Source organism: Mustela nivalis, assembly GCF_964662115.1.
Source record: "Mustela nivalis genome assembly, chromosome: 1".
NCBI lineage: Eukaryota > Metazoa > Chordata > Mammalia > Carnivora > Mustelidae > Mustela > Mustela nivalis.
The window spans coordinates 28,302,158-28,314,809 of NC_139020.1; the positions used below are offsets into that span (position 1 = coordinate 28,302,158).

Sequence of the window (12,652 nt, forward strand, 5' to 3'; positions counted from 1 at the left end):
GGGAAAACATAGGAAGTAGGAGGAATAATAATAGCACAGGTGTAGAAATGAGAACATGATTAACATTCTGTTTTGGGAAGATTAAACTCCAAGATGAATTTTAAAAACTTGAGTTTGGGGAAAGCGTCGAACTACAAGAACCACATCCTTTTCTGTAAAGAGCCTCAAAATACTTTTGTTTTTAAATTAAATATGTGTTAAGAAATTTCCTTTTACAATGTAAAAGGTGATATAACCTTGGAATGTGGTTGACCGCATTTTAATTGGAATATAAAGATATGTATCACGAGAGATCTATTTAGTTCCTCTAGGAGTCCTTTGCTGATATTGGGGATAATGGGACAAGAAGGCAGTTACTGGTTTCTCTTTTGGATTTACAGAAAAACTTACTTTCTGCTAAAATGTAAATACAAGATAGATTCTGTGGTGGCCATAAAAATGCACAATTCCATTCTGCTGCAGCAGGAGCCACAGCTGACTGACAGCCCGGCTGCTGTCCCTCTGGATCCACTACTCTATGAGTTTGGAGGCCATGTTTCCCACAGGTGGCTTCCAGGCAATGACTGAGTATGGCAGGGGTGCCATAAAGCACCCTTGTGGGTGCATAAAGCAGGCCCACTTCAGGGACACGTGGGACACTCCACTGTGTGGTACTGATTGTAGACTTCCCATTCATGCAATAAATCTTTCATCAAACTGTCCTGTAATCCAAGATGTTTCCTACCCAATCCTCTTCTCTCCCTTGCAAGAATCAGACCTGCATCCCTGTCGGAGGGCTCATGCAGCCTTCTGCGGCTCCCTCTCCTTTATCTTCTACAGGCATTCCCCAGGAACTCTCTGCTATATGGAATTCTTTCTTGGAATCTGCTTTTTGGAGAACATGAACTAATGGGTCTGAACCTGAAATCTGTGAACTTATGTTATTAATACACATAAAAATCCATGTACTTACCTGTATAGTGAGATAGAGGAACATCAAGGGAATAACCCCAAGAATGAAGAGTGGTAAAGCTCCCCCAATGACCAAAACTGTTCCAATAACATCCAATGTGCAGTTCACCCAGTTCCGCAAGTAGTAATGGAAGCGTATATCAATTATAAACATGTCCTGAAAAAATTGGTATCAGGTCACTTTATTTTTAACTTTTCATGATTTAAAATGAAGAAAAGAACAAATATATCACTCAATGTAAAAATTTTTTTAAAAATTACTCAGATGTAATAATCTGATGACTGAATAAGTCTAACTACATGGTCTTTTTCCTCCCCAATATACCCTTGTATATTCCTCCCCAATATTCCTCCCCAATATTCCCTTGTGGTCAGTTGTAATAGTTAACAAACTGTAATAGTTAACAAGATGTTAACTATTCTAGCAATAAGATGCCCATGGTCAAGCAATTTGGATTTCCCAATGAAAACTATGCAGCACTTAGTATATATGACTAATGGCAGACTCTGCTTAAAAAACATTTAAAAAATGAAGTCTAAACCCCAGTAACTGGGTGTTCAGGAGCACTGGCATAACCACTATTTACTACTCTGTAAAATACTAGTGAGCCATTCTTAACCACTGAGAACATGTTCAGTGGCCTTTTGGATAGCTGGATCCTGTCAACATTCCAAGAGGCAGAAAAACAAAATAATCTCATCTGCAAAATTAGAAACTGAAAGATGGAAGTGGACAATGAACGAAAGAACACAGGAAGGCCATGCATCAATTCACAAATAACTTAAACAAATCTATGTTGTCAAATCTATGGCATAAGGTATGACCTAAGAAATTCCAGGAAGTAGGAAGATACCCAACACAGAGGCATGGACAACTACTCAGTTCATGACAAAACGGACACAAAGAGTGGAGATGGAATTTTATTAGTCTCAGTCTTGCTTTGGGATTTCTGTTTATCTCATATTCCGAATAGTGTAAGAGCATCATAGCCATATGAAGTTTCCTGCCTGTCTTTAGAACACATCTTCCCATATTCTCACTTGTTTAAGACCCAAGCATTTGACATGTTACTGTATAAAAGTGACATATTTTCATTAGGGTACCAGACAAATGTCCACTGAGAGATAAAAATGCTAGAGATCAAGTTTTTCCATACATTTTCAAAAAGAGTGTGTACATTGGTATGACAAAGCAAGATTTACTCTTCCACCACACGTTTATTATGTTAGGTACTTTCATTTAGATTTTCATGTTTTATTCTCACTTCCTTCCATATACACACCAAAAATCTTGTACATATACACACAATATATTGGCATATTTTATGGTTGTGGGTCTGTACTATCTTATTCAGGAAACACTAGTGATATGTGTCTACTGAGTGAGCACTTGAAATGTGGCTACTGCAAACTGAGAATGTGCCATAAATAATACAAATCAGTTTTTTTTTTTTAAAGATTTTATTTATTTATTTGACAGACAGAGATCACAAGTAGGCAGAGAGGCAGGCAGAGAGAAAGGGAAGCAAGCTCCCTGGGGAGCAGAGAGCCCGATTCGGGGCTTGATCCCAGGACGCTGAGATCATGACCTGAGCCGAAGGCAGCGGCTTAACCCACTGAGCCACCTAGGCACCCCTACAAATCAGTTTTTGAAGACTGTGTAGAAATTAAGAATGTGAAATATTTAGTTAATAATTTTAAACAACTTTAAGCAAGTTTGAAATGTTTCGGACATTCTCTGTTAAAATATATTATTATAATTAATTATTTCCAGCTGTCTCTTTTTACTTATTTATTGCAACCATCAGAAAATTTAAAAATTACTTATGTGGCTTGCATTCTATTTCTTTTGGACAGTGTAATTTTAAGTGTTTGATAGAAAACGAGGAGGAAAACCCTGTAGGTAAGCAGAGACACTCTGGGAAGCCCCACCACCACCCCCATTCACCATAAGTGAGTTGACAGTTTTCTTAAAAGCAGAATGCTTGAAATCCTGTTATCATCATATAGACTTCTATTTTCTTTACTTTCTCACCCCAAACCAGTGATTCTCAAGCTAAATATATGTAAGAACTGGAGTTGTAGGCACCAGAGCACATATGCTTTTTGGATCCTTTCAGCGATTTTCAGGAGTTATTTTGATTATTGTATGAGATGTGGTACTGCTGTACATCAGTAATAAATGTTCCAAGAATTAGAAATAACAAGGAAATCTATACTACACATAACCCATATTTTCAGGATGATATATATATAAATATATATATATATATAATATATATATATATATATATATATATATATATATATATATTATAAATACTATTACAAGGTCCTAAATACGGGTCATTGTTTTTAGGTATGCTGTTCAATAAGGTGTGGCTTTACTGACCTTGGTGAAGCGGTTGATGATCTGGCCTATGGGATTGATTTCGAAAAACCTGAGCGGGAGGTGCAGCACATTATCTAGTAGTTGAGTATGCAAAGTTCGAGAGGCAGCCAGGGACCCTCTGGTGAGTATATAGGCTCCAGAGCAGACAAAGAAACCTAAACACAAAATGTTGCCAAGGGTAGGTTAACCTCTTAAAGGAATTTTGTACCTTAACTCTCAAAAAGTTGCTTATCATAGTATCTTTTAAATGGAAAACTCTAAGAGCAAACTTAATAATGTATAATTGTGGACCAAACCAAGTACAGATATACAAAGCGCATTGATAATAAATATACACTCCGATGGGTTGCCATCTCACCAAAGAAAGTCTCTCCTTATCCACAGGCACAGATTCTAGAGAAATGCACAAAACATAACAGGACAACCAGGTTCACAGAATACTAGCAACCTAGTAAATTTTGTGATGTCCTATGGGACAATATGGTATTCACTGGTGCTGCTAGCCAAATAATTATAGCTCTCTTAGCTTCTAGGTCCACGACAGAATTGTTCTTTCTAGCCTCCTTGTGATTTATGGGACCTTGTAAAGAGTTCTGAGCAAGCTGAAGGAAAAATAACACATAATAACCGGTTACAGCAATTAATTGCTAATATTAGAACTGCTCAAGTTTACTAACTTTGTATAATGCCTGCCAATATTTATAATGGTGGATGGATTACTTCTTCAACTTGGGTCCCAAGAATAAGGATAAACCTTTTATTATTAATTAATTTATTTACTTATTTATTTATTTTGGTCTGTTAAACTACTGAGATTTGGTTGGTGGAAGGGCTGTTCTTGCAACAACTTGAAAAGGCAGACATATAAATAATAAACATATAGCTGTATTGGAAGAGGTTGGAAATAGTCATCAGCATCTAGTGATTCTATAACAATGTAACTATTGTTACGTGCATTTGACAAGCTATGATGGGAAAAAGATAAGTTCATAAAAGAGCTATCCATGTGTGAGATGAAATGAAAGGAGAACAAGTTGTCAAATTGGAGAACTTGTAGGGCTGGAAGAAGACATGCTTTGTTACAGTGATTGGTCAAAGATGGGTATGTGTTAAGGGGGTAGGAGAAGAATAAATGAAACAAGATTGGATTGGGAGGGAGACCAACCATAAGTGACTCTTAATCTCACAAAACAAACTGAGGGTTGCTGGGGGGAGGGGGTTTGGGCGAAGGGGGTGGGGTTATGGACATTGGGGAGGGTATGTGCTATGGTGAGTGCTGTGAAGTGTGTAAAACTGGCGATTCACAGACCTGTACCCCTGGGGATAAAAATATATTATATGTTTAGAAAAATAAAATAAAATAATTTAAAAAAAACAAAGGAAAATATTGGTAGTTATGACATTTCTGTAGTTTTTTTCATCTTTAAATAAAAATGTGATTTTTTTCCTCCTGTTTACAACTTAAAAAAAAAAAAAGATGGATATGTGATTCAAATTGTTTCAAGAAGAGTAACTTCTGGATTTCTATGGAAGGAAGTTCTTTGAGAGAGAACATTTTCCAACACCATGTGAAGCCGGATAATTAAGGCGATGCAGAGCTGATAAATAAAAAGTAGTGAACACTTCATCTGAGCACAGGGACAGAGTGCCTATATAGACCCATGCCTGGACTTTTTAGTTTGGGAAGTCAGTAAGTTTCCATGTTACTTAAGCTAGTTTGCTCTGAATCATAGGGGATACACAATTGCTCCATTGTTTCTAATACAGAAAATTGCTAATAAAAATGGATTGCCAGTATGGTTCTCATTCCTTTGTTAAGTATGTGTAAAACAAAACAATGACAGTTGACCCCGACCATCTTAAATTATTTCAGCTAACTGTATTATATTTTAAATATCACATGCTGCTGTTAAATGATTTCTTAGCTTTAAATATTTCCTTTTTTTTCCTACTTCATGCTCCCCAAACTCCCTTTTTCCCTTTTCAATAACAGGTTGTCACCCTCTTTCCTCAAATAAACATTCAATATTTATATTGCCACCAAGCATACATTATGCATGAAGTTCACCACTCTTTTCCGTATTCTTAGTTTCCTATGCAACAAGCACTAATTTATTCCCAAACACTTCAATAGTCAGCGAATCTCTTCTGAATATATTCAAACTCATCAGATATTCTATTATTTCCTTCATCCTATGTAGCCCCCTTCTCTTAGCAACATACACTACTCTCTGGGATCCCTCTTTCTTTCCCGAAACTGGAATGGTTGCAAGATCAGACACGTGCATTCTTCAGTTATGGGAAATGTTAAATATTATGAGTTTGATTATTTTCACTTGCATTTTCTGACTTATGTGAGTGTTGAACTTCCTGGATTATTCCTCTAATTTTCTTATTTATCACTTTTCATCTCTTTTTGATGTTATACATCTGGGATAATTTCTTCTAGTTTATCTTCTTACACTTGTACAATCCTTTTACATCCTTTAAATGTTTCAAGAATTTTTGGTCTAAGATTGAACTTATTTCATCACATTTTTGCACTTGCTTTGTGAATATAGTATTTTGAATCTCTGAAGACACCAATTTGACATTTTAAGTTTCTCTTTCAAATAAGATTATTTTACTTCTGAGCTCCATTGCTTTATTTGTTACCTCTTATTTATACTGTTGGTTTGATTAAAATGCAAGACCATCCATCATTGTCAGTGTCAACATATGAGATAAACATATGGTTAATTAACAGAGGTACCTGGTATGGCTTCCTTCTGCTATTGAACACTTTAATTTCCCCCAACATTGTTTCCCTCTAAATGGAAGGGATTGCTTCAAATTCCACTGGAGTGGGCAGATGTGACTCAGAAAGTTGGACTATTGGGATCCGGACATGGAGGCTGGAGCTTTTCCAAAAGCCATTTAAGGAGGATTTCTTCTATGTATGCCACACACACTAGGAATCCTAATTTCCTCTTTAGATATCAGCTTTCTAGTTTTCATTGAATTGCTGCAATGCCAGTTGGTGTTCACATGATGGTGGTGATGATTGTGGGAAGGACCGATGGGCCAGAAGAACAATGGTCTAGTGAATTATTTTAGTTCTTTCCATGCAACTTAATCCCACTCTTTACCTGTGACCATGAATTTAGTGTTTCTCTCAAATTAACATCTCCCTCTTGTGTTACAGCTTCTCCCCTATACATTTCTGGCTGCAGGTTCTTCTACCCTTGATTGACTATCAGTTTGATTGTTTATGTAGAAATTTATCACTCAGAAATCTTCTCAAGTCTTTCCTTTTATTCACTCTCATCTCATTGGAATTTTGTGAGGTAAGTAAAGTAGATGATCCAGTCACTCATCTTAAACTAGAAGCAACTGTGTACTCATTAAACACTGTACTTTGAAAATAAGGTGCCTATATTGTTTACATTGAATTGGAGAAAGGAATTTCCTAACAATGAAGCATAAAAACATAATAGATTGGGGATGTTTAGAGTGTCCTAAAGATTCTAAGGGGAATAGCTGGGGCTTTGGAAAAAATGTGCAGAACTATTTCTTGTTTAGAAAGTGAGGTCAGAGTTTTACTACTGTTACAAAATATAACTCTAACATTGGACTGTGAATTCTAGTTTCTTTTAGAATATTGCTTTCTATATTATTCACAGTAGGTCTGTGGTATTAACAGGTGACAAACAATGTTGCTTATTCTTTAAAGCGCTCCTGTCCTTTTTATTTTGTGACCTATGACAATGTAAATGAATATAGCCTGCTTTTCACTGGACAAGATTCTGTAAGATGGAGCTGTGGTCTACTGAAAAAAAACAGAAATTACACAATTTTTATTTCTTAGGCTTACCCACTTACAGAAAACTTATAATAGGATCTAATAAATAAGTCTTCAGAAAATGTTAAATTTTAATGCAAAAAAAATTTTAAAATGAAAGAAAAATTAGGGAGGGTTCTTTTTCTTTAATTAATCTATTTGCTTATTTATTTTTTATTTATTTTTACCAACACGGGGCTTGAACTCATGATCAAAACCTGAGCTGAGATCAAGAGTTGGATGCTTAACTGATTGCCACCCAGGCACCCTGAGAAGATTCATATTTTAATAATTGAAGACCACTCTACATGAAAAGCCAATCAGAAAAAAAATCCTTTGGTTAGACTGCATAATCTGTTGCCTCATTACAAAATATTTCCTATATCTACTGATAGCTAATTTTTTTCCCTTCTGATAGTTAATCCAAATAAGAGAATCTCTTCAACAAATGGTGTTGGGGAAAAGGGACAGCAACATGAAGAAGAATGAAACCAGACCACTTTCTTATACTGTACACAAAAATAAATTCTCAATAAAGACCTAAACTTAAGACCTGAAGCCATAAAAATCCTAGAGGAGAACACAGGCAGTAACCTTTTTGACATCAACCATAGCAACTTCTTGCTATATATGTCTCCTGAGGCAAGGGAAACAAAAGCAAAAACAAACTATTGGGCTTTCTTCAAAATCAAAAGCCTCCTCACAGTGAAGGAAACAATCAACAAAATGAAAAGGCAACCTATGGAATGGGACACGATATTTGCAAGTGACATATCTAATAAAGGGTTAATATCCAAAACATATGAAGAACTTATAAAACTCAACACCCAAAAAACAAATAACCCAATTTAAAAATGGGAAGAAGACACAAATAGATATTTTTTTTCAAAGAAGACAGATGGCCAAGAGACATATGAAAAGATACTCATCACTCATCATCAGGGAAATAAAACTCAAAACTACAATTAAGATATCATCTCATGGGGCGCCTGGGTGGCCCAGTGGTTTAAGCCGCTGCCTTCTGCTCAGGTCATGATCCCAGGGTCCTGGGATGGAGCCCCGCATCGGGCTCTCTGCTCAGCAGGGGGCCTGCTTCCCACCCCTCCCACCTGCCTCTCTGCCTACTTGTGATCTCTGTCAAATAAATAAATTTTTTAAAAAATCTTTAAAAGAGTATCACCTCACACCTGTCAGAATGGTTAAAATCAACAATACTAGAAACAACAGGTGTTGGGAAGGATGTGGAGAAAAGGAATCCCCTTTCACTGTTGGTGGGAATCCAGTGTGGTACAGCCACTCTGGGAAACAACATGGACGTTCCTCAAAAAGTTAAAAACAGAACGACCCTATGATGGAGGAGTTGCATTAGTAAGTATTTACCCAAAGAATTCCAAAATACTAATTTGAAGGGATGTAAGCACCTTGCTGTTTATAGCACCATCACCTACAATAGCCAAATGTCCATCCACTGAAGAATGGATAAAGAAGTTGTGGTACACACACACACAGAAATAATAGCCATAAAAAAGAATGAAATCTTGCCATTTGCAATGACATGGATGGAGCTAGAGAGTATTATGCTAAGCAAAATAAGTCAGAGAAAGACAAATACCATATGATTTCTCTCATATGTGGAATTTAAGAGCAAAACAGATGAATATAGAGAAAAAACAAAGAGAAACAGAAAACAGACTCATAACTGTAGAGAACAAAGTGGGAGTTACTGGAGGGGAGCTAGGTGGGGGGAATGGGCTAAATAAGTGATGGGGATTAAAGAGAGCACTTGTGATGAGCACTGGGTGTTGTACGTAAGTGATGAATCACTAAATTTTACACCTGAAACTAACGTCACACTATACATTAACAAAATGGAATTTAAATAAAAACTTGAAAAAGATAAAAAAAGATATATGGCAAATAAAAAAAATGTGTACCTTAAACCAATATTACACTGTATATTAACTAACTGGAATTTAAATAAAAAGTCTAAAAATTCTGATAAAAATACAAGACTTTTTACAGGTAAAATTGCGAACAGTAAACTTACATACCTTGGCTAGTGTAGGAAATGATATTTGCTCACTTACAATACTCTTCAAAGAATACTGAATTTCCCCTAAAGTTCTTAATGAGCTCTTGAACTGGTATGAGTTTTACACAGTTTCTTTTGCTGCTCAGAATTCCAGACTGCTGTATCTATTCTTTCCTCAATGAGCTGCAAACTGTAAGCCAATAATCTTGACTCTCACTGACTCAAAACCAAACACATTGTATCTTTCATAGTATAGATATTCCTTACATCCCATTTTAATAATCAAAAATATCTCTTTCCCCAATGAGTATTGTTAACAGAATGGCAAAATAAACATAACTCTGTCTCATGATATTTGCATACTTTTGATGGAGACACTTCTAAGCAATACAATGGTCACACAATAAAGATAAGAAAGGAGAAGAGAAGCAAAGCCCTAAGTTTCATACTTTTTATTTTATCTTCATTTTTCATTTTTCTTAACCAAATTCATGTATCTCTTTGTGTTTTCCCTTATGAATATCCTTAGATAGCATGACTTCCCCTTATTTTTTTTTCTTGTTTGAATTCTCCTTGAATATCATTCCCCCTCAAGGTACCTTTCTTTCCTCTTATAAACACACACAAAATGTCTGTACTTAAAAATCTTCTGTTTATTTGTATTGTACTTTTGAATATCCTTCTTTTTTTCTTTCAAATCACCTAACATCTTTGAAAAATAATACGTATCTACTCCTTAATTATCAATTGTTCAACTACCTACAATCTGTATTCTCTTCCTATCTCTTTCTTGGTGATGTATCCTTGACCACAATCCTGGGTCTTTCCTCAATTTTTTTTCTTCTTAACATTTCTGCAGTATTTCAGAATCACTGAGAACTTCTTTGAAGCACTCCTTTTCCTCCTTTCCTTTTTTTTTCTTCTTTTTTTTTTTTTTTTTTTTGGCTTTTGTTACATCACATTTTTCCCTTGGAAGGCACTCTAAACTCATTTAGAGTTTTCCAAAATATATTCTATGGAAAACAAGTTGCTCAAGAGATTAATGGACAACACACACAAAAAAACCCATGTTTTCTATGGTTAAATGATTTGAGAAACATTGGGTTAGATAGAACTAAACAGGTCAGTTTGCTGAAGAATATCTCAAAACTTTTAGTGAAAGGAAAGAAAGATTTCAGATTCACAGAAAAATACAGTTCTCAGTTTTCCAGACCTACTGGAGTACAGAACCCTATACTTATGGAGCCTCTCTACTGCTTCATGTAAAACTTTTCAGGAAATGTTAATTTAGTGGTTAAGAATAATTCGGGGAACTGGTACACATGGATTCAAATCCTTGTTCTGAAACTTTTTATCCGCAGGACTTCATGCATAATATTCATTTTCTCTAGCGTTAAATAATATCTAACATTTACTGCACTCTTGCTATGTGCTCAGCACTTTTCTGTAAGCTCTATACGTATTAGCTGATTAATCATTAAAACAATATTTAGGTAGAAATTATCCACATTCTATAAATGGTAAAACTAAAAGTTTTAAGTAACATGCCCAAGCTTAAGGAGTCCCTCATTAGAATGTATGTTAAATGAATTGATAAATTAGTCTAGATCATATGAAATTACCATTTTTGTGCATCATAAAATTTCATGTATCTATCCTCTATACCTAAAATGCTTTGGGTTTCCAGGAACAGAGCAAGCCTTCATATTATTGTGCTTTTGTGTCTTTTTGCATTTTTGTGTTTGCATTTTGTGTGTGTTTATCTGTTGATCAGGAACTTACCTCTGCTCAAATTCTCTGAAGCCAGTCCCCTAACTGGCTGTACATGCGCATTCCCCAAGTATCTATCATTCACCCTTGGAGCTCTTAATCCTCATTCATAGGGATCATAACTGCTCTGGGGCTCATTTGCTATCTCTATTAGAATAACTCAACATCTTGGAAGAACCACAGAGCTATAGAGTATTAGAGGTTGGAGGAAATGTAGAAATTATTGAATCTAAGCCCTCCATTTACAAATAAATGAAATCTGTTTCCCAAACTTCCAGATATGCATTTAAATTTGCCTACTGGGAGGAAAAAAAAAAAAAGGTAGAAAAATGTATCTACACTTTCTATTTAATGTGTCGAAAATTGGATTCATTGTTGAATTGAGTTGAAGTCAATTGAATTCCCTGTCCCACCTATTAAGATTTCCCCCTGGTTTCCTTATTTTTGTCTTCATCATTCCCCAGTTACTCAAAATGAACTTCAAAACCATGAATGAGGCCCTCTTCTTAGCTTCAGATCACTCATTCTTACATATGTTTTCACTACAAGGTCTTCCTTCTTTCCTTCCAAATAGGTTTTATTTGAAATAAAATTATGCCATATGCTTGGATTTAAATAAATTAGGTCAGAAAGAGAAAAAAAGAAGCCCCTGGACTTATTTTTTTACCTTGCATTAGTCCCAATAATCCATAGATGTTAAGTTTATTGCTTCTTATTTGCTTCCATTCTGTGAACTCATTCATGTGTTTTGCTTCTTTTACCCAGGCGCTAAGCCACAGGTTCTGTGCAACACCCACCAAATTCTGCCCAAGGTAAGCAGCCACACTCAACCACACCCAGAGCCAGCCAAAGGCTTGGAGGTACTTCAGAATGATTGAGAACTTCACCTAAAGGCAAAATTAATATAAAATTAGGTTGCTATATTTAAAAGTCACACAAGGTAGATTTAAATCCTACATGACATTTCTTAAGCTTTGTGATCTTGCTCAAGTTACGAACTCCTCTAACTCCCAGATAACTCATCTTTAAATTGCAATTTTAACAGCAGTCACCTTATAAGTACATGTAAAGTGTCCAGCATAGTCCTGAGCACTTAAAAATGAAGCATGTTCAAATAATATTGGTAAATATCATTAGTAAACAAAATATAGATAGCTAAGTAACATGTAATCCTAATTAAACACCACTATAATAAACCAACAGTTCTATTTAATGTAATTTCTTCAAACTATTTTATAGCAACCCTCCTCAAATGAAAAATATGATATTTATTAATAATGCATGTAATCTTTTATATTTGTGTGGTTAATAACAAATAATACTAGGAATTCTGGTGCTTACCCCACCAACAGGAATCTTTTCTTTTTTCATTGAGAACTGTTTTCCTTGATTCAATGAGGGCCTAATAAAGCAAGACAATGCATTTTGTAGTCTTCAGAGCAACCACTTTTTTAAAAGCTATACATTATCAACCATTTTACTGCATATTCTTCTGCCCCGATAACATTGTTCCTTTTCAAATGGAGATTGTTTACTCTCCGATATCCCATATATTTTAAAGTCAGAACATATAGTCTGATTTTTTACTGCTTCTTCTAGATAATTATCCTTGAGTCAATTCCCTAGGTTATTTAAGCTAATGCTACCCGACTATACCATACTCTACGTCTTCTCCTCTACTTGCCTC

The 12,652-nt window shown here is 35.4% G+C and overlaps 1 protein-coding gene across 10 annotated transcripts in view; it reads right to left on the minus strand.

Annotated features, from left to right (window-relative positions):
- The window catches only part of LOC309843729 (ATP-binding cassette sub-family C member 2-like), a 90,445-nt gene that overhangs the window by 15,102 nt on the left and 62,691 nt on the right, over positions 1-12,652 (minus strand). For all 10 annotated transcript variants that reach the window (XM_082689418.1, XM_082689422.1, XM_082689416.1 and 7 more), the window contains 4 exons: positions 12,307-12,367; positions 11,633-11,852; positions 3,344-3,498; positions 953-1,108 (listed from right to left, as the gene is read on the minus strand). In XM_082689418.1, the coding sequence (XP_082545544.1) occupies positions 953-1,108; positions 3,344-3,498; positions 11,633-11,852; positions 12,307-12,367 (592 nt within the window). The remainder of the gene's footprint in view (positions 1-952; positions 1,109-3,343; positions 3,499-11,632; positions 11,853-12,306; positions 12,368-12,652) is intronic.